The 18,912-nt window shown below is 50.5% G+C and overlaps 7 protein-coding genes across 7 annotated transcripts; 3 read left to right on the top strand and 4 right to left on the bottom strand.

The window, feature by feature from the left end:
• Positions 1-778: 778 nt before the first annotated feature.
• On the top strand, positions 779-2,260 carry BDV27DRAFT_170249 (Zn(II)2Cys6 transcription factor domain-containing protein; the record flags this gene model as incomplete). The annotated part of the gene is made up of 3 exons (XM_032075245.1): positions 779-807; positions 865-928; positions 983-2,260. The coding sequence occupies 3 exons, from the start codon at positions 779-781 to the stop codon at positions 2,258-2,260; spliced, it is 1,371 nt and encodes a 456-aa protein (XP_031930070.1).
• Positions 1,817-4,233, bottom strand: BDV27DRAFT_170245 (cytochrome P450). Its single transcript, XM_032075244.1, has 7 exons — positions 4,163-4,233; positions 3,874-4,105; positions 3,732-3,814; positions 3,225-3,672; positions 3,062-3,175; positions 2,591-2,990; positions 1,817-2,535 (listed from the first exon to the last, which is right to left on the bottom strand). The coding sequence occupies exons 1-7, from the start codon at positions 4,199-4,201 to the stop codon at positions 2,376-2,378; spliced, it is 1,476 nt and encodes a 491-aa protein (XP_031930069.1). The 5' UTR covers positions 4,202-4,233; the 3' UTR covers positions 1,817-2,375.
• Positions 4,234-4,424: 191 nt separating this feature from the next.
• On the top strand, positions 4,425-8,398 carry BDV27DRAFT_170241 (cytochrome P450; the record flags this gene model as incomplete). Its single annotated transcript, XM_032075243.1, has 12 exons — positions 4,425-4,580; positions 4,632-4,908; positions 4,959-5,059; positions 5,114-5,425; positions 5,489-5,666; positions 5,727-5,931; positions 5,987-6,228; positions 6,504-6,700; positions 6,761-6,800; positions 6,854-7,279; positions 7,345-7,881; positions 7,936-8,398. The coding sequence occupies 12 exons, from the start codon at positions 4,425-4,427 to the stop codon at positions 8,358-8,360; spliced, it is 3,096 nt and encodes a 1,031-aa protein (XP_031930068.1). The 3' UTR covers positions 8,361-8,398.
• Positions 8,399-9,247: 849 nt separating this feature from the next.
• On the bottom strand, positions 9,248-11,091 carry BDV27DRAFT_155363 (Dyp-type peroxidase; the record flags this gene model as incomplete). Its single annotated transcript, XM_032072121.1, has 8 exons — positions 9,248-9,489; positions 9,559-9,858; positions 9,917-9,996; positions 10,050-10,160; positions 10,222-10,314; positions 10,370-10,674; positions 10,741-10,975; positions 11,030-11,091. 8 exons carry the CDS (start codon positions 11,089-11,091, stop codon positions 9,248-9,250), a joined length of 1,428 nt encoding a protein of 475 aa, XP_031930067.1.
• Positions 11,092-12,847: 1,756 nt separating this feature from the next.
• Positions 12,848-15,049, top strand: BDV27DRAFT_155362 (putative galactose oxidase; the record flags this gene model as incomplete). The annotated part of the gene is made up of 2 exons (XM_032072120.1): positions 12,848-14,931; positions 14,986-15,049. 2 exons carry the CDS (start codon positions 12,848-12,850, stop codon positions 15,047-15,049), a joined length of 2,148 nt encoding a protein of 715 aa, XP_031930066.1.
• Positions 15,050-15,250: 201 nt separating this feature from the next.
• On the bottom strand, positions 15,251-16,440 carry BDV27DRAFT_170231 (aminotransferase class IV; the record flags this gene model as incomplete). Its single annotated transcript, XM_032075242.1, has 1 exon — positions 15,251-16,440. The coding sequence occupies one exon, from the start codon at positions 16,438-16,440 to the stop codon at positions 15,460-15,462; it is 981 nt and encodes a 326-aa protein (XP_031930065.1). The 3' UTR covers positions 15,251-15,459.
• Positions 16,441-17,220: 780 nt separating this feature from the next.
• BDV27DRAFT_155360 (MFS transporter) lies at positions 17,221-18,792 on the bottom strand (the record flags this gene model as incomplete). The annotated part of the gene is made up of 3 exons (XM_032072119.1): positions 17,221-18,399; positions 18,483-18,497; positions 18,559-18,792. 3 exons carry the CDS (start codon positions 18,790-18,792, stop codon positions 17,221-17,223), a joined length of 1,428 nt encoding a protein of 475 aa, XP_031930064.1.
• Between the last annotated feature and the right edge of the window lie 120 nt (positions 18,793-18,912).

Raw genomic sequence — 18,912 nt, 5'->3', positions numbered from 1 at the left:
ATGTCCCGTCCCGACGAATCAGAACCGGCTATGATTTTCTCTGGCAGCCACGAGCGTATTACGAAATCATTATTGCAGGATTAGGTTGAAGAGCGGATCCCTGATGAAACAGAATTGCCATATAATCGCTTACGGCGGGGTAGTTTCACGGGCGTGGGGAGCAGTCCTGGAATCATATCTTTCTCACATTTTAACACACTGTCAGGCAGTCATTTAGGTAGAAGGCAGTCATACAAAGTATTAGATTGAGAGCTTCTTGCCTACTGTGATTATAGAGCATTGATGTAAAGCAATTTGTGAAGAAACTTGTTTGAAGGTGAGAAATTGGTAGAATGCTGGCCCACCTACCAGGCCGTACTAACCAAATCACCGACTTCAGCCGGCGTACATATCCCTGATAGATCCACCAAACCCCTTCAGACGAACCTTTTCAGACCTAGAACATGCATTGCATGGGGGCCAAATCGGCTTTGAGGCCCCCTGTGAGTTGATATCGGGAGTGTTGCCTCAACCACAGGCTGACAGGAACGCTAGTATCGGCATCCTGCGGTGGTAGAGGCATGGCGCGGCAATTGTGATCATGACCCTGCCAAAAGAGGAATATCGTCTAGATCTGTCAGCCTGTAGGCTGTGCTCTTTAGCAACTGCTAATTTGGGAAGACACAGACGGTTCTTTCAGTGCATCCTTCTGGGGAAGCTTATCCTGTGAAATATAAGGAATCAGCTTCATTCCCGTGAAAGATATTGCGTGCTTCACATCGAAACTTCCGTCATCCAGATGTCCTCTACTACTTCTACCACCGAGCGGTTGGTTTTCTGGAACAAATCTCCCCTCGAAACTTACTAACTCTGTTGGACCCGAAGAGCAGGTTCATCCACCAAGCCGGTACGATGGAGATCTGCCTGCAATCAGTGCCATGCAGCCAAGGTACGATCTACCAGGGATGTTACGCAGAAAGATGTTTATCTGACTGATAAATAGGTGCGGTGTAGCGGGGAACGCACCGGCTGTGACCGATGTAACAACCTCCAATATCAATGTGTCTATGCCATCTCGCGAGTGGGAAAGGTACCGGGAGTTCGGGCACGCGGCAACAAAGCCGTCCGCACGACGACAGAGGCACCACCACGACCTGAAACGGCGAGTACACTGCCAGATGCAGACAGCATTGTGGGGTTCCAGACAGACCAGCGATCGGAGAACGATCCCCCCAGCCGTTCAGACTTTGGGGAGGAAGATGCGGCTCCCGATGCGCTCTCGCCCAAGTCTCATAGCGCGCTGTTCCCCGAATGGACGGAAGCCAGCGACAAAAGTTTGAACACTTACGAGCCCGCCGATCTCTTCATTCTCCCCAGCCAGTTATTATCCTCCGATCAAGATCCAGGTCGATCCCGGGGCCACTCCTTGCAGCCTCCAAGCCACAGTGGCCATAGCATCGCAGACTCGCACACGCCCGGCATACCAGATGGTGGACTATTCTGCCCATTTAACAAGCCTACAACTCCAATCCCTGCGCTTCCTGACCTCGATCTACACATTCAGGACTTCCATCCGATGGATATTCCCGTCAGCACGCTCGACAACGGCCCACCGGTCAAACGACGCCCGTATTCGGATGCATCCTGTGGGCACTCCAGTCACAGTAACAAGGGATACATGAACTCAACGTTCCCCTACAGCGAACTGCTCTCTCAGATAGGCTGCCAAACAGACTGCGGTCGCCAACCCCACCACTACAATTACCGAAGCTGGACAATTCTTATCTGCAACCGCATAGTGGAGTTCCTCGAACACCGAATTCAGGGCGGCGTTGTGGCCTTGGATGTGGTCATGCAGACGAATAAAATTACTCTCGGGGAGATTTCCCGCATCCTAAGCAAAGGGGCCCACAAAGAGGGCTCCAACTGCGCCATGCTACTGCTAATCGCCATCGATCAGATTGTGACCTTGTTCGAATGCAGTATGCAGCAGGACTCCCCCGGCGACGGCGATCGAGCGAGCATCGGAGGCCGAGACTTGTCCGCTCTCGGGGATGAACTTACGGGGGCAAATGTCTTACCTAACCTTCGCTTTGGACTGTTCCAGATTAACCAAGACGAGCAGCTGGCCCTGCGGTCGTATCTCTTGCAACGAGAGCTCCAGCGATGCTTACAGGTACTGAGTAACTTGCGAGATGCGATTCCCTTGGAGCCCAATCCGTGCACGGCGCTGGAAGCGCGAGTCAAGAAACTTTGTTCCGCGATCTCAGACTCTCATTGACCCATGTATATCACGAGTTTCCTTGGTTTTATGTATATAAATAACGCTAAGCAATCTAAGCAACAAGCATGACACGACTAGCTTTTCATATATGACTAATCTTCCATTCTATTGCTTAATACTTCAATGGCGTCAATCGAACCTTTAAATCTCCCTTGTCCCACATCATCCAGACCTTTTGCTTAGCATGCCACTCCTTCGATTCTTCCAACAAACTGAACTCAAAGTTCCATAGCAATCGTGTGAGGACGAGACGCATCTCAGCATATGCCAGACTGGGTGCTGGTTAGTACATTCATCCGAACAATCTCTAAGAGTATATACACTCACTTCTTCCCCAGACAGTTGCGAGGTCCGTACGAGAAGGGCTGGTAGGCCTTGCGAGAGTCCTCTTGGTATCGCTCATCGCCGCACCACCGCTCCGGGACAAATTTCAAGGGGTCCTTGAAGTTCTTCTCCGAGGTCATGGCGGCCAGCTGGTTAACCCCCACGATATAACCTCCTGGAACGAAATTACCACAAACCATTGCCCCACCAGGAGGTGTAGTTCGAGGGAATGTACAGGGGACCGGGGGATAGATGCGCATTGCCTCCTGCAAGACAGCATGCAGATATTCCATGGATTGGGTGGAGCGCATGGTGATCTCTGGCTCGGTTTTAAAGGTGGCGTGGATTTCCTCGCGAAGCTTCTGCATAACCATTGGATTTTTCAGTAGATAGAACAGAGTTCCTATACCGTGCGACGGCACACGTGTCAGTTAAAATCATCACCACCTTTCTTGCCAACCGGAGAGATCGTACCAGAAAGAGCTGATGCCGTGGTTTCACTGCCAGCCATGATGAGGATCTGCGCATTGGCTTCTATTTCCTCCGGCGTCATACCCTTTTCCTCCGTTGCACGGAGAATATATGTCACTATGAATAGTTAGGAAGACCCACACCGTGACTGTGATGGACGACATACTAAAGTCTGGCCGGGTAGTCTCTTTCGTATATCGCTCGCGGGCCTTCTTCTGACAAAACATGAATTGCTCCTGCAGATCTTGCTTCTGTTGTAGTCCGGCGATAGCGAGGATCAGTGAGAATAGACCGGGGACGCGGCGGATAATCTGCATATCCATGACGGATTTGATGGACGTGAAGATGAGCTCAATCCACGGGTGCATCACACCACTTCCCAGACAGCCGAATGACTCGCCGAACGCTAAGTCTCCGAGTATGTCGAAGGAAGTGAAATTGAACCAGCGGACCATATCGACCACCTCAGACCTTTCACCGCGTTGGCGGAGTTCGTGAATCAGTTGGTCGACATACCCGGTGATGATGTCCTGTTGGCTTCCCAGCGCCTTATCGGACATGGGGTGAGACAGGAGACGTCTGAATCGTCTGTGGACATCATCTTTGGCGACGATCTACATATTACACGGTTAACGCGACCTCCCACATTATTGGTGGTGTATCGAGTACATACAATCGAATCGACTCCATTCGGCGCAGGTGGGAAAAAGGTCAGATCCTTTTCAAAGCTCTCAGTTCGTTGGCCAGTTCGGTGGCCTGATTCCACAACGAGACCTGTTAGTTTTCGCTATGTCATGGCTCGAGGGATGTCTTACCGCAGATATCTTCCCATGCCTCTGCCGTATTATACGACAGTTCGTCTGGGGCAATCCGAACACAAGGCCCGTATTGATCATGCAGTTGCTTTGTCTTTTGCGGCAGAAGACCGATTTTCACATAGTAGGAGTAATACCAGCGGGTGGCACGAGCCAGCCAAGGGCCAGGATAGGAGCGAAGAGGGTGAAGGTACAAATTGTAGATTGTCTTTGCCACAACAAAGAAAACCAGCTGATGGTTGGTGTTTTAGTTAGTCCTTTCGCAGTTGGATGGGGACTGTGGACGTACACCGTAGATGATCGTCAAAGGCCCCGAAGAGAACAACATTATGCCCCAATACTGTATCGGCCACTAAGCGCAAGATAACGCTCAATCAGAGTAGAAAGGACGTAATGGAGGTCCTTTAGTCGATATATATATCTCCGTCGTCGGAATGCACGATCGACGTTCGGTCTCCGAAAAGCGAGAACAGACATAAAACGCCCCAGGTTACGGCCCATCGCTTCTGGTACGCTCCAAGCGGCAGTTACATTCAAAGATGAGCATCATAATGAGCGAGATCGGAACTGTGTGCTGGACGTACGTGGCAGCGCTGGCTGTCATCCTGGTGATAGTTCATCGCGCTCGCCGCCAGCATAGGATCCCAGCTGTGGGTGACGCTAATGGCTCCAACCTTCTGGAAGCCTTGAAGGAGGGCTCACAGCGAGTTAGTTACTATCCTCTAATGTGACGAGAGTGAAATCCTAAGCCAAAATAGTATCCCGAGACATGTTTCCAAATTGCGACTAAGGACATTCCGACGGTGATTGTGCCACTCAAATGTCTCTCTACCATAGCATACGCCCCAGAGGAGAAGCTGAGTTTGGGCCGCGAAGTGTACGAACGTCTCATGGGACGGTATACCAAGATGGTGAAAAGTGACCATCTGGCTGAGTTTGTCCGAGCTGGATTGATGAAAAATGCTGGTAAGAGCGTTGCTTTGCTGCAGGAAGAAGCTGAAAGGACGGTCTCATCGGAAATTGGTCGTTGCCCCGGTAGGTTCTCATCTTTTCCAGTGCGAGCCAAACAACTGATTGCCCTCCAGATTGGAAGTTGCTCGCCCTCTTCCCGACCATGATTAAGCTGGTGTCATTGCATATCAGCCGCTCGTTCATTCAGTCGCCGCTGTCTCGCAACCAGGAATGGGTAAATGGGTGGCTGTTCCTCTTGGTCTCACGGATAGCTCGCTGACAGCCACAGATTGACCTCACTCTCGACTATGCCATCTCTACTGTGACAGTAGCGGGAAAGATGTCGAACACTCCTTGGGCACTGCGACCATTCAAGGGGATCTTTCTGCCCGAAACGGGAGAGATGAGCCGTCAATTCAAACGGGCAACTGAGCTGTTGCGGCCAACGTTAGAAGCCCGTCTACAGCAGAAAGGTGAAGTGCCTAACGATCTCATGCAATGGATCATCAATAACTATCCGGACTACAAAGACGACTTGATCCTTCATACGCGGTTGCAGCTGGAGGCCGTTCAAGCGGCAACTTATAATCTTGCCTTCCAGGTAGGAGGCACTTGAGGAGCTCCCTATACGATGACATGACTAATAGAATATGGTCTGCTATAGCTTGTCCATTTCTTCTATGATCTGTTGGCCCACCCAGAGTATCTACAGCCGTTAAGGGATGAGATCATGTCGGTATCAGAATCATGCAACAGTCAATGGACTCCAGCCGCGTTGTCGAACCTGCGGAAATGCGACAGCTTCTTGAAGGAGTCGCAAAGATTGAACCCGATCGGAATTGGTAAGCCTTTTGCTCTATGAAAACGGTGAATCGCCACTAATAGAGGACTGTTACGCGTAGTCAGCGTGAGTCGCTTCGCACTGTCGCCATTCCGACTTCCAGATGGAAGCACAGTGCCAGCTGGGGTCTCGGTCTCGGCGCCATCCATGATGGTCAATTTAGATGAGTCACTTTGGACAGATCCGACATCCTTTGACGGCTACCGATTCGAGAAATTGCGCACGATCAATGGAAATGAGCAGAAATTCCAGTATGCGTCGACTAGGTATGATTCCTGTTTCTATGGTATTTGCTACAACTTTAGGCTAAGTATAATCCAGTGCATCGGAGTTGAACTGGGGATACGGCACTCATGCATGCCCTGGCCGACATTATGCCAGCAACCAGATCAAGCTCATGATTATGTCCTTGATTTCCAGATACGACTTTCAGTTTGACCATACACAAATGGATAAGAAAGGCATTCTTGAGAGGCCCCCGAATATGGTAGATGGAGTTCGCATCATGCCAAACCCTCTGGCGATGGTGATGGTTCGGTCGCTGGGAAACGCTACGGAGGGCGGTGATTAGATGTACGGAGTAGGCTTTATGAATTATGGGGAGACTACATAGTCGGAATTGAGTCAAGATTTCTGAAGCCATGCGTCCCAAAATGAGAGATGCCAGTGTTATGTCGGAGACCGGTCTCTTCGTCGGTTCCCGGGGTTGCGGGCGAAGCAAAAGAATCTCCGTCGCGAGAGTTATATTAGAGCAGCCCCATGCCACCCCTGGTATAGAAGTCAATATCCCCAAGCTCAGTAAGAATAATCAAGATGTCTATCCCAAACCAGTGCACAGTGCTTGTCGTGGGTGGCGGTCCAGCTGGCTCTTACGCCGCCGCCGCGTTGGCCCGTGAGGGAGTGGACACTGTCCTCCTGGAAGCCGATGTCTTCCCCAGATACCATATTGGCGAGAGCATGTTGCCATCGATCCGACATTTCCTTCGTTTTATTGATCTGGATTCCAAGTTCGACAGTTACGGCTTTGTGAACAAGGTTGGTTTCACCTCTTTGGTGCCCGGCTAGAAATCGCCAACAGAACTAATGTTCTAATAGAATGGGGCTGCTTTTAAACTCAACTCCAAGCCAGAAGCTTGTAAGTAATCTCCGCAGGAATCTACAAGAAACGGTTGAACTAACGGGCTATAGACACCGATTTCATTGCTGCTGGAGGTCCGGGGAGCCATGCGTGGAACGTCGTGCGGTCCGAAGCAGATCACCTCATGTTCAAGCATGCAGGAGAGAATGGCGCCCAAGTGTTTGATGGCGTCAAGGTGAATAGCATTGAGTTTGAACAGATTGACGAAATGACGGTGGATCCATCGCTAGCTGAGCTGGGACGTCCCGTTTCCGCAACTTGGTCGTGCAAGTCTACGGGCGAAAAAGGTTCGATCGCCTTCGAATATTTGGTCGATGCGACCGGACGAGCTGGTCTGGTCAGCACCAAGTACATGAAGAACCGTCGGTATAACCAAGGCCTGAAGAACGTCGCCAGCTGGGGTTACTGGACCAACGCCGGCTCGTACGGAGTCGGAACGCCTCGTGAAGGGGATCCGTATTTCGAGGCAATCGAAGGTACGTACGCTGCTCAGCGATTGGTTTCATGCCAGGCATGTTAGCTCACAAAAATGGCTCTGCAGATGGAAGCGGATGGGTCTGGCTCATTCCCTTGCACAATGGCACTACGTCTATCGGGGTCGTCATGAACCAGGCGGCTGCAACGGCGAAAAAGCGTGAGACAGACTCAACGACGAAGGATCTTTACTTGAACACAATCAAGAACACCCCCGGAATCTGGCAGCTTCTGGATAAGGCCGAGTTGCAGTCAGACCTCAAGTCGGCATCCGACTGGTCCTACAACGCTTCGAGCTACGCCAGTCCTTACCTACGAATTGTCGGTGACGCCGGGTGTTTCATCGATCCGTTCTTCTCATCCGGAGTACACCTGGCCCTTGCTAGTGGACTATCAGCTGCCCTTACCATCCGGGCTGCACAGCGAGGTGATTGCAATGAACAGGCCGCCGTCAGCTGGCATTCTAAAAAGGTGGCCGAGGGCTATACCCGCTTCCTTCTGGTGGTGATGAGTGCACTGAAACAGATCTCTGACCGTGAGAAACCTGTCTTGACCGACTTCGATGAGGACAGCTTCAACCGTGCCTTTGACTTCTTCCGCCCAAGTAAGCTCTTTTCTCGTATTGCTCATTGGAGCACCACACTAATTCAGTAAACAGTCATCCAAGGTACAGCCGATGTGGACAAAAATCTCACCCAAGCTGAGATCGCCCAGACGATCGAATTTTGCGTGCAGGCGTTCCAAACCGCTAGTAATGAAGAACAAGATGCCGTGATGACGAAGGTGGCTGCGATCAACTCGCAAAACGGCACGGAGGGCGCACTGAGAGAGCTCCATGCCAGCTTATCGGCTGACGAACGACGCACTCTCACCACCATCCAGGCTCGCCAGATCATTCGATCCGAGGACCAGATGAACATCGATAACTTTACTATCGACGTGATCGACGGCATGGTGCCTCGGCTGGAACGGAGGTCCCTGGGTCTGGCGCGGTTTGTGCCCAAGACTCAGACAAGCAGCGAGGATGGCTTGCGGGCGACTCTGGGCTTACCGGAGAAGCAGAAATCCATCTTTTCCTACTAGCATGGCGATGATGTACTGTATTATGGGTCCAGTTAAAGGTTTAGGGTTTTCTGTCAAGTCATGTTTGTGTTTATTGTCACTTTCGCACCATCACGCTTTCTTTCTCGAATCGGGATGAAATCACATAATGACTAAAGTTCAATTCACATTCAAAATATATTGATCCCCTACCACTTCATACTACAGTGTTGATATATCTATTTGATGCATATAGTCTGGTGAAAGTGACGCATGTTGGCTGACTTCACCTCGAGCTAATCCCGAGTTATTCTATCATGTTCCATTTCTCATATCCATACCTCTTTCCGCGGGTGTCCACCTTAGATTGAGTACCGATACTCCTTGACCTGATGACCCCTTGTTCCCATGAGCAATCCAATTGGTCCATAGATAACAGTGTGCCATGCTGTGGCTCAGCAGATATGCATGACGTGTGAAGGTCATCACCGTTCTATCCTGCCTCACGACAGTTGCTGACATGTTTCGCAAGATGGCCCTATGCGAAGAACGTATTTCACTAGCAAGTCAAAGGTTTGTAACGGGTAATCGGCCCAATTCTGACAAGAAGCTGGCTTTGGTGGACTTGAAACAGTATAATTACAAAGTGATACGAAAGCAGCAGACTGAGACACCCTGAGAAGGCATTGCCCCATATGACATTGGCTGAAGCCTTAGCCAGTAAGTAAACTAACTCATATCGTGTGCACATGTGTTAATGTGGGAAACCAGCTACAGCGTAGTGGTAGTATGTGAAATGAATGCCGTGACTGTTGCACCCAGGAAGTCGGTTTTAAGGCCTAATATTTGCTTCAATTGTGCAATGTCAGATTCATTACTAGTTGAAAGAGAGCGACAAAAGCTATGGGACATTCCATGACAGGGAACTCTTAAGTTGAGCCGTTCGAAATATTCTTCAGTGCGGCAATGGAAGGGGTGAAGAAGTACTCCCCCCCTCTAGGAATCACACAGCAATGCAAATCCACATGGATGTTCTTATTCTTGCCATCACACAATCCCATCACAAACGGGTCCGGCCCATTAGGCTGACCACAGATTGGATCGGCTCCCGGTCCTGGATCACCGGTGATACGCTTTTTGCCTGAGGGGAAGGTGTTCTTGTTGCACCACTCTGGATGTAGTTGTCAGAGGACGTGTTCTATTATAGTGTTTAGGAGTTGGATCAATGTGGATAGCTTACGCTCTTGGATCCTCCGGAATCCATTTGAGATATTGCTTTGATAGCAGACAAACAACATTCCACGATCTTCCTTCGTTGTTTGCTTGTCTTGCTCTTCTTTTGTGACCTCCGGGCCATACGGTATGCCCCGCCGGATGATTGCACTGCTGAATTTGTCTGCCAGATCGCCACGCGGTCTAGCCTTGCGTATATGCGCGGCGAAAGGGCAATGCTCTTGGGTATTGGTTGGTAGATAGTCAAAATTGTTATTTTCCGCCAGAGCGGGATCGTCTTTCCAGAGAGTGTGGCACAAGGGAGCTCCTACTTTACTTTAGAACTTATCACGGAATGGGGTGGGAGAAGTTTTCCAAATACATACCACTTTTCCACCGGCCCATCAAGCGTGCAGAGAGCTGATCGGCAGTCAGGTCGTGCTTTGGGGCCGTTTCATTCAACCATCTAGGCACCAATGAGTTCGCGATAAGAAGATAGGGCAAGTATTGGAGACTTACTTGTTAAACTCCGGCACTAACTGTTGCAGCTTGCGGAAGACCAGGAAGCTACCTTCTGTCGCCCAATCCGGCTGAGGCGAAGGGTCTTGGTCGGTGTTGGTGATAATATAACTGGTGGTCTGTAAGCATCCCTTCACACTCTGATACGGTTTGTCGAGAAAGCTGTCCCTACCCCGGTGGTACTGGCGGAGGTTCTTTATCCCCTGTGGGGGACGGGTCCAGCCCGACAAGTTGAGGCTGGGAGATATGTTCACGGTACCCAAAGCTACTATCGGTTAAGTCTGATCGCAATGCAGTGCACTGGGAGTGGAGCTCCTTACTGTTCCTTATTGCTCTCCTGGCCCGGACGCTTATATCCAGGGATCGTGAAGCGGTCTTCGATGCTGGAATTGAACCAGAAAAAGCCGATAAAGTGAGCCTTCACCTCATAGAGCTTCGCATAAGCGGTCCTCTCGGAATCACCTGTGACTAGAATTATGCCATCGATGTCGTTCTCCTTGAAGCGTTTCTCCCAGTCATCTGGATTATCCCGGCCTTCACCCCCAGCAGTCCCACCTTGCAGATCGGCAAGCATGCCGCCAAGAAAGGGACCGGCCTTCAAGCGGTCATTCTCATTCTTCACTAGCTGGAGGCTGAGATTAGCGATATCTCTCACGCTAGGATGGGTCCCGGGGGATAACGACTCGCTTACCTTCTTCAGGCCATTAGCGCTGAAGCCAATATTTACCCCGGCCAGTGGAATTGTTGCGGGGTGTGTAAGCCCATTAGCCACTGCCGCTTTGTGTTGCGCAATTTGGTCTCGAGCTTTGAGGGCGCTATTTGCCGTAGTTATATGAGGAATCAGGTAGCGCAGATGGCGCCGGAAGCTGTCCGTCTTGGAAATCTTGAAAAAGTAGAACAACTCAAACTCCTTGGGCAACCCTGGCCTATGTGAGGTTAACATTGTTTCCCGAAGACAGACCGCTCCCTAGAGCACACACCATATGTTGCCCTGCACGTTGTCCTTATTAACTCCAGTCGTCAGATTTTCCTCAGATGCCATTTTGATAATGAGAGTGTAGTAGTCGAGCAGGTAATACAATAGCCGCACGAAAGAAATAATCGGCACACATGGAACTCAGATAGAGCTGGCTTTATAGCTTAAATCGACCTTTCGAAGAGACGCCATTATCGGAACACTGAATGAAAACCTTCAACACCAGTTCCGCGCAATGCCGGACTTGTACAGCTAGCAATACTGGGATATGCAACACCATGGTTTGATGGCACGCCATTGCGTGTATGACTCTGATTGGAACTGGAGGGGAAACGTTAAGAGGTTGTAAGGTAAAGATACCAAATTGACTAATGTTGCATCCTGATGTGACAAACCCATCTTTCTTTGATTTGGTTGGTGGTCTCGGGTAACCGACCAAATATTGAGCCCGGAGTCAAGAAGCGGTTGACGCGATGGTCTAGAAGGACCGGATCTGTATATCCAAGTGAAGTAACACCCTTTTCCTTTCCGGCCTCTGGCCAGCTTTGATCAATCGCTTGGGTGTAAGGAGGGTTTCAACTTTACCTACACGGTCTGGCGTCGGGGACAGAGAAACGGATATGCCGCTTGCAGAACATTAATTGACGCAATATATCGGATTAATAACCAGTCCACCTATGCCCACCGATTAAAGCCATATGTTTCGGGAAATGAGGTCATCACTCCAGACTACTCCTATAGCACTGTACAACGTTTGTGGACTCATGGGGTCAGCTCATGTCAGCTCATCTTGCAGGAAGCGACTGCAAGACGCTATGTGGGAATAGCCAACCTTCCTCATGTCCCGAGGAGACAGGTAGTTCGCAGCCTTCTCTACTAACCAGGTACAGTTGGGTACAGCTCCTGGTAAATCATAACGCGACGAGGATAGGACAACAAACAATGATGGTCGACGCCCTTACTTGGACATAGTTTATCTTTTTTTTTGAATGCCGTGGAAGCGAAAGAATCGACCAGCCTACAAAGCACAACAGGAATGAGGATTGAATGGAGGTGACTACCTATCTGAGGGCTCAGGAATTTCAATATACCTTTTTGGTGACACATAGTTCAACCCCAGATACGGAATTGCATCGGTAGTAGAGAGGAGGCATGCCAGATTGAAAAGGTTTGATTGTATAGCACAACATTCTATTTCCGAGAATTCAGTCCATATGTCAATATCCCGCAATTCAGCATTTCTCTGGTCATTCCACTGCTACGCTTGTAATGCAGATCCCTCTAGACCTCGCTAGCCCATACAAGGGTCCTAGGATATTATCACTTGCTGCCGTCTCTAAGATAAGCGCTTTGTGGAACAGAACTGTATACATGTCCCTGACCCAACATGCTGAGAAGGAATGTATCCTGGGGACACCGTGGGAGAACAATGATAAGTAGGGAAAGAATTGCTTATTGGCGGGCGTTGACTTGATTTCTTTTAACATGCCACCCCGATCGCCAGCCGCTCGTAAAACTAGGGCGGTGACAGGGACTCGACCGTGCATTCCATATGGGGAGTGTCACTGTCTTTAAGTGGATGTTGGGATATGCGGCATGTGTCACGCTGGGTGGGACACGGGAAATCCCTTCATTCCTGAACACCAGGCATTCTAGTGCTTGATTGAATACAGATGCTCGGAATTGGTTGCTCGAGCTTCCACTGACCACGATGAAGTATATATATCAATTCAGCCTCCACCCAGGGAGAGTACGGGTTGGGATATCATCTTTATTCTTACCCTGAACCGCCTGGAAAGGGGCGATGAAGCAGAAGCCAAGAATGGGTCTCAAGTGGACATCGGTATTGTTGCTCGTCGGCTTATCCAAAGCGGAGAAGAGCGTCGTGCACGGGTCCCTCATATCTGCCGTAGCACAAGGAGTGTCTCTGGGTATTGAAGGGAGTGGTGCCCCCGTCGATACTGGAGGAGAGAATACAGGCTTGTATCAGTCTCCACCTTACAACAGCGTGCGGATCGACCGTAGCAGCTGGATAGCAACATGCGACAGCGAGCAGGTCGGACATGAATGTATCAATGCGATCGACGGCGACAATACCACGTACTGGCACAGCGGTGACGACACCAACGGTATTGCGTCGCTTCCTCACAACATCACTATCAATCTCGGGACAGTACAGAATGTGAGCGGGATTGCCATGTGGCCAAGAGCCGTGGAAGATGGTTGGATTGGGACACATGATGTTTCCCTGAGCACTGATGGGGTAACCTGGGGAGACCCAGTCGCACATGGGGCATGGTGGCCTGATTCGACCGTAAAGCTGGCTGTGTTTGAGCCTAAAGCGGTGCAGTATGTGAGGCTCATTGCGCGTTCCTCGTCCAATGGAGACAATGCAACTAGTATTGCAGACCTACAAATCTGGTCAGCGAACAGCATTCCCACAGCGCCACAGGGAAAACGCCTCAGTGAAGTTGGCGCCTGGGGGCCAACGATCGACTTCCCTCTCGTCCCAGCCTCGGCGGCCATCGAGCCCAGTTCGGGGAAGGTGCTCGTCTGGTCGTCGTATCGAAAGAACCAGTATGGAGGTACCAGTGGTGGCTTAACGCAAACTGCCACGTGGGATCCGAATACGGGCGTTGTCTCACGGCGCGAAGTCTCCGATACCGAGCATGATATGTTCTGTTCTGGCATCTCAATGGATGTCAATGGGCGCGTTATCGTCACTGGAGGAAATGATGACACCATGACGAGTATCTACGACTCTTTCAGCGACAGCTGGATCCCAGGAGCACCCATGAACATCGAACGTGGGTACCAGGCTTCGACCATCCTGTCCGACGGAAATATGTTTGTTCTGGGCGGTTCGTGGAACGGGCCGCAGCTTCAGAACAAGAACAGTGAGGTGTATAATGTCACGGCAGATACTTGGACTCAGTTGCCGAACGCCGGCTCACAACCCATGCTAACCCACGACAACCTGGGCCCCTATCATGCAGATAACCATGGCTGGATTTTCGGTTGGAAGAACCTCTCGATCTTCCATGCCGGGCCAAGCCAGGCCATGCACTGGTACTTCGCCCAGGGCGAAGGAAATGTGACCGATGCAGGCAATCGAAGCACGGACTACGATCAGATGTCCGGCAATGCGGTCATGTTTGACGCCACCGGTGGGAGAATCCTCACTTTTGGAGGTTCCCCAAACTATGAGGATTCGGATGCTACGAAGAATGCAACTCTCATCACGATAGGGGACCCTAACACCCCACCGGTGACTGTGAAAGCAGGTGGTGACATGGGATATGCGCGGACGTTCCATACTTCGGTTGTCTTGCCCGATGGAAGTGTTTTTATCACCGGTGGCCAGGCACATGGCCTGCCCTTTAACGAGGACACTGCTCAGTTGACGCCAGAGCGATACATCCCTGGGGAGGACAGATTCGTTGAACACTTTCCGAACAATATCGTCCGAGTCTATCACAGCTGGTCCCTTCTTCTCCCTGACGCGACGGTGATTAATGGTGGTGGTGGATTGTGTGCCAACTGCAGCGCCAACCACTATGATGCCCAGATCTATACTCCGCCATATTTGTTTGACGCGGATGGTAACCGTGCCCCACGGCCTCACATCGAGACTGTGGCCCCAGCCAGCCTTCGGTATGGCGGTCAAATTACTATCACTGCCGATTCCCCCATCAGTAATGCCTCCCTGATCCGGTACGGCACCACAACACACACAGTGAACACCGACCAGCGTCGCATCGAACTAGTGCTCCAAGATGCCGGGACCAACATGTACACAGCAGATATCCCCAATGATCCTGGCGTTGCTCTTCCTGGATACTACATGCTGTTCGTCATGAACGCAAACGGAGTGCCTAGCGTATCGAAAAACGTCCAAATTACTCTGTGAGAAGCCGCGATTCTCGAGACAACAAGATGGTCCGGACTGAACCGCATCAGAAACCGCAGATTCGGCGACTACGTAGAGGACTCACGCTCGGGGCAAGGAGTTTTTGTTGGTTAGATTGAGAAACAATTGTCACTTAATTTCGGTTTTCAGACTGACAAGGCCTGCTGTGGAGAATGCTATAGAACGTGTAGCGCAATGTGAAAGACCGTTAGTAACTGCTAGCTCTACAACAAATATGTAGAATGTTCCAACCTGGATTTGCACATGAATGTTTGAAAAAAGTCATTCATTTTTATTTGCTGCACTAAGCCTTCTCTTTAATGCATGTATCATACATAGCCTGCAATTCCGGACCTCAATTTGGAGGAGGCTTAACAATACACAGTATAAGATCAAGATAGGATAAACAAGACCCTCCTATCTGGAAAGCATGCTTCACACACTCCGGCGGATTCGTCTGTGGCCATCGCACTTTAAAAACCCGGATCCGGAGAAAAGGGAGGGACGAGCAGAATGAGACAGCATCAGTTACCCTCATGGCCCCTGTAATCGATAGCAGAGCTATATTTCGGGTCATAGTGCATCGCCCAGTACTCATCCCATATCTTTGTCGTAAGGGGGCCAACTTTTCCATTCTGGATCGGTTTCCCATCGAGTTTTGTGATAGGCATAATGCCACCAGCTGTAGTACACATGAATATCTCATCGGCGTGATAGGCATGTTCGAGTGGCACCACCTGAACGCGGACCTCGATGTTCTTGGCCTGGGCAATATCAAAAACACTCTTACGTGTAATCCCTTCCAGAACACCACGGTCGGGCGTGTAAATAATACCATCTTTAACCAAGACTATATTGAAACCGGATCCTTCTGTGAGATTGGTATCTCCATCTGAGAGAAATGGGTAATCCGCGCCACGGTCCGCCGCTTCAAATAGACCCCGCGTCAAGTCCCCCCACTGGAGATTCTTGATGGTAGGATCGAAAGCACCCGGGGGAGTGCGCCGTACGGTACGGGCAATGATCGCAGTGCCTCCAGTATGTTGCATGGCGGGCTCCATCACCCAGACATACGGCATGACGATCAGATAGAGATGATTGTCAAAAAGATCCTCTGGCTTATTGCCACGGACCCCTTTCAGGCCACGGGTGACGATCAGCTCTACAAAGGCATCTTCGATTCCACTCTTAGCAACCATCTCCCTTAGGGTTTGCTTCACCTCGTCCCTGGCCAGTGGGATTTTCAGTCTCATCTTTTCACAGCTATCTTCCAATCGACTGAGATGATCATCAAGGCGGAAGAAGCGCCCATCCCAGACCGATGGCACATCGTACGTGAGGTCGCTATGCATGAAACCCTCGTCGAGGAGTGGCACTCGTGCGTCAGCGAGCGGGACGAAAGATCCCTGGACGTAGGCAATTCCTTTCGCAAAGCGGTTGTCACTGTTATCTAAACGAGCCTTGCGCTCGTAGTAACCGGAAAATACTTTGTTCATAGATGTCATGGTGAGATGTCTGTATGTTCGACTGAGGACGTTACCAAAACAAGCGTCTGATTATGAGAACGTTGTATCTATAGTCTCTGGTGGACCGATACCTCGAGCATTGGAAGAGAACAATCGAAGTTACTTTGGCGCTATGGTAGAACGATGTGTCTGGTTTCACCTGCTGGTACGCCCACTTCCGCATGACTCAATGACTCCAGGCTCGTAAAGTAGCAGTGGACTATGGATGATCCGTCTCCGTGACTACGTAAATTGGCACCGCTCTTGGTTGGCTATTCTTCCCGGGTCTAGTCTGTTCTATGATGGATTGAGAATCAAGTCGTCACCACCTGTGTATGATCGGCACACCTGCTCCGGCTGCCCTTCAGATCCTCTGTTGTGACGTATTGACTGAGCCTACATGCTCTATCCGATTCTAGTATGGTTGCCGTGACTTGTCTCCCTGTGCAAAGATCTACATTTCTATGTTTCTGGTTTAATGCCGTCCACGAGCCAATTCATGACTTCAGGACGGTGTAGTTCCTTTGAGTCCCACACCCAGCTGTCTCGTGGAGAAGGCAAGGCTGTTGCAGTCATGCTCTGTCTAGGATAATTATTATTCAGGGACAAGATCTATCGCATGGGAAGAAGCATATATTGAATAAAACCTGTTGTAAATGTCGGCGTGAACACGGTCAAGACATTGCAGCCAGAATTCAGTATACCGATAGCATCATGACAAGCGGAAATCAGTGCCCTGCATAGAGATCGTTATAAACAGCAGAGATGAGTATAAGGCCACTAGGACCGTGTAGGTGAACTGCTCCAGGCAGGTGATGCGGCTTCTTTGGTTCCTCGGCGCTGCCTTGGAAGAGCAAACCACAATATCAAACACAACATAAACATCGCAAGGACAACAGGGTGAAGAACCTTGATACCATGGGCTTTTGCGATTGCGCCCGTGATGAAAGGGAAAATGCATCCACCCGCGCTCCCCAGAGCACAGGCAAAGCCGACGGCTGCAACATGGAGATGCTTTGGCAAGAGTGCGGCCTGGGCAATAACCGCTTCTGGGTAAAGGGGCCCCAGGAAGAAACCCAGTAAGGTCACTGCGATCATGGATAGGTGGAGTTCCGTGGCGAGCCAGAAACCAATATGGCACACCACACAGGCCAGTAAGTACACAACAATAACAAGACGTTGCCGCTTGAAGTAGGGTGTGATGAATCCAAGGCACACACGGCCAACGGTCAGTCCTCCCCAATACATGAATGTGACAACGCCTGCCACAGAGGGTGGTGTATCCCGGAGATCCACGAGGAACGTGAAGACCCATCCTCCAACGGTGACCTCAATGCCCACATAGACTAACAGGAATAGACTGATGATCCATGTCGAGACCAAACTTAATGATTCAAGTGTTGGGTTCTTTGGTGTTGTGTTGGGTCTCGACGAGTCTCGGCCATCTTGTTGCACGTTGTCCCCAGGAGCACCCAGTTCGCTGGCTTCAACCAACGAGCCTCTTGCTGACCAGAATGCAGCGACCGAAGTCACAAACTCGACGGTTGCTGCAATACCCATTATATAGTAGAAGTGGTACCACATCCAGTCTCTCTGGGTGATCACGTACGTGGCCGTAAGCGGTGCCAAAGCCGCCCCCAGACCATAAAACGCGTGGAGGATCCCCATTAACTGGCTGCTATTATGCATTGCACCAATCCAAGCATTCCACGATGCATCCACGATGCCATTTCCCAGGCCAGCCAGGATGAATATCGTAATAAGAAGCGGGAAGGGAGGGTGCTGGGTCGTGGCAAAGTAGGAGATAACATGCATCCCCGTGCCCAGCAAGGCAATTCCGCGTTGTCCGAAGCGCTCGTGTATCCAGCTATTGGCCATGGCAGCGGTAGCGTAGCCAAGAAATGGCGAAAGGAACACTACGGAAACTGTGGTATAGTCTGCGTCGTAGTATCGGCCCAGCTATTAAGAGATGAAGGGGATAGAAAGTGGTTAGCAGCCAATATTCAGAAGGTGCCGCGCATGTATCCGACAGATGAACCTACATAGTGAATCATGGCCTACCGATAGCAAGCCTGTTAGCACAAGCTCCCTGAAAATGGACTTCTATGAACCACTTACCCCGTATGCGCCATCGTTTGCGCCGACTACAATGAAGCTGTAGAATGTAGCCAGGACACGCCACAAGTTCACTGGAGGTTCATTCCACCTTTCTGGCTGCTGCCCTGAGTGGGAGACGCCTGCCTCACTGACATTATCCCGGTCTCGTCCAGCTGCCTGGTAAGACCCATAAGACACATAGGCCGAGTCTGATAATAGAGGAGCCTGTGACGCCAAGTCCTGCTGTGTGCTCATCATTCATGCGATATCTTTCCTTCCGGGATGCGATGTTGCATGTAAATAAGGCAAGGATTTAGGCTTTAATTACGCCAAAATGCTTGGTGTAGATGTCAACGTCAGAGGGTAGGAGGTGCA

This window comes from Aspergillus caelatus (assembly GCF_009193585.1).
Source record: "Aspergillus caelatus strain CBS 763.97 unplaced genomic scaffold BDV27scaffold_42, whole genome shotgun sequence".
In the NCBI taxonomy this organism is placed as follows: Eukaryota; Fungi; Ascomycota; class Eurotiomycetes; order Eurotiales; family Aspergillaceae; genus Aspergillus; species Aspergillus caelatus.
The sequence above is the reverse complement of the archived record's forward strand: the minus strand, read 5'-3'. Positions and strand labels throughout refer to the sequence as shown.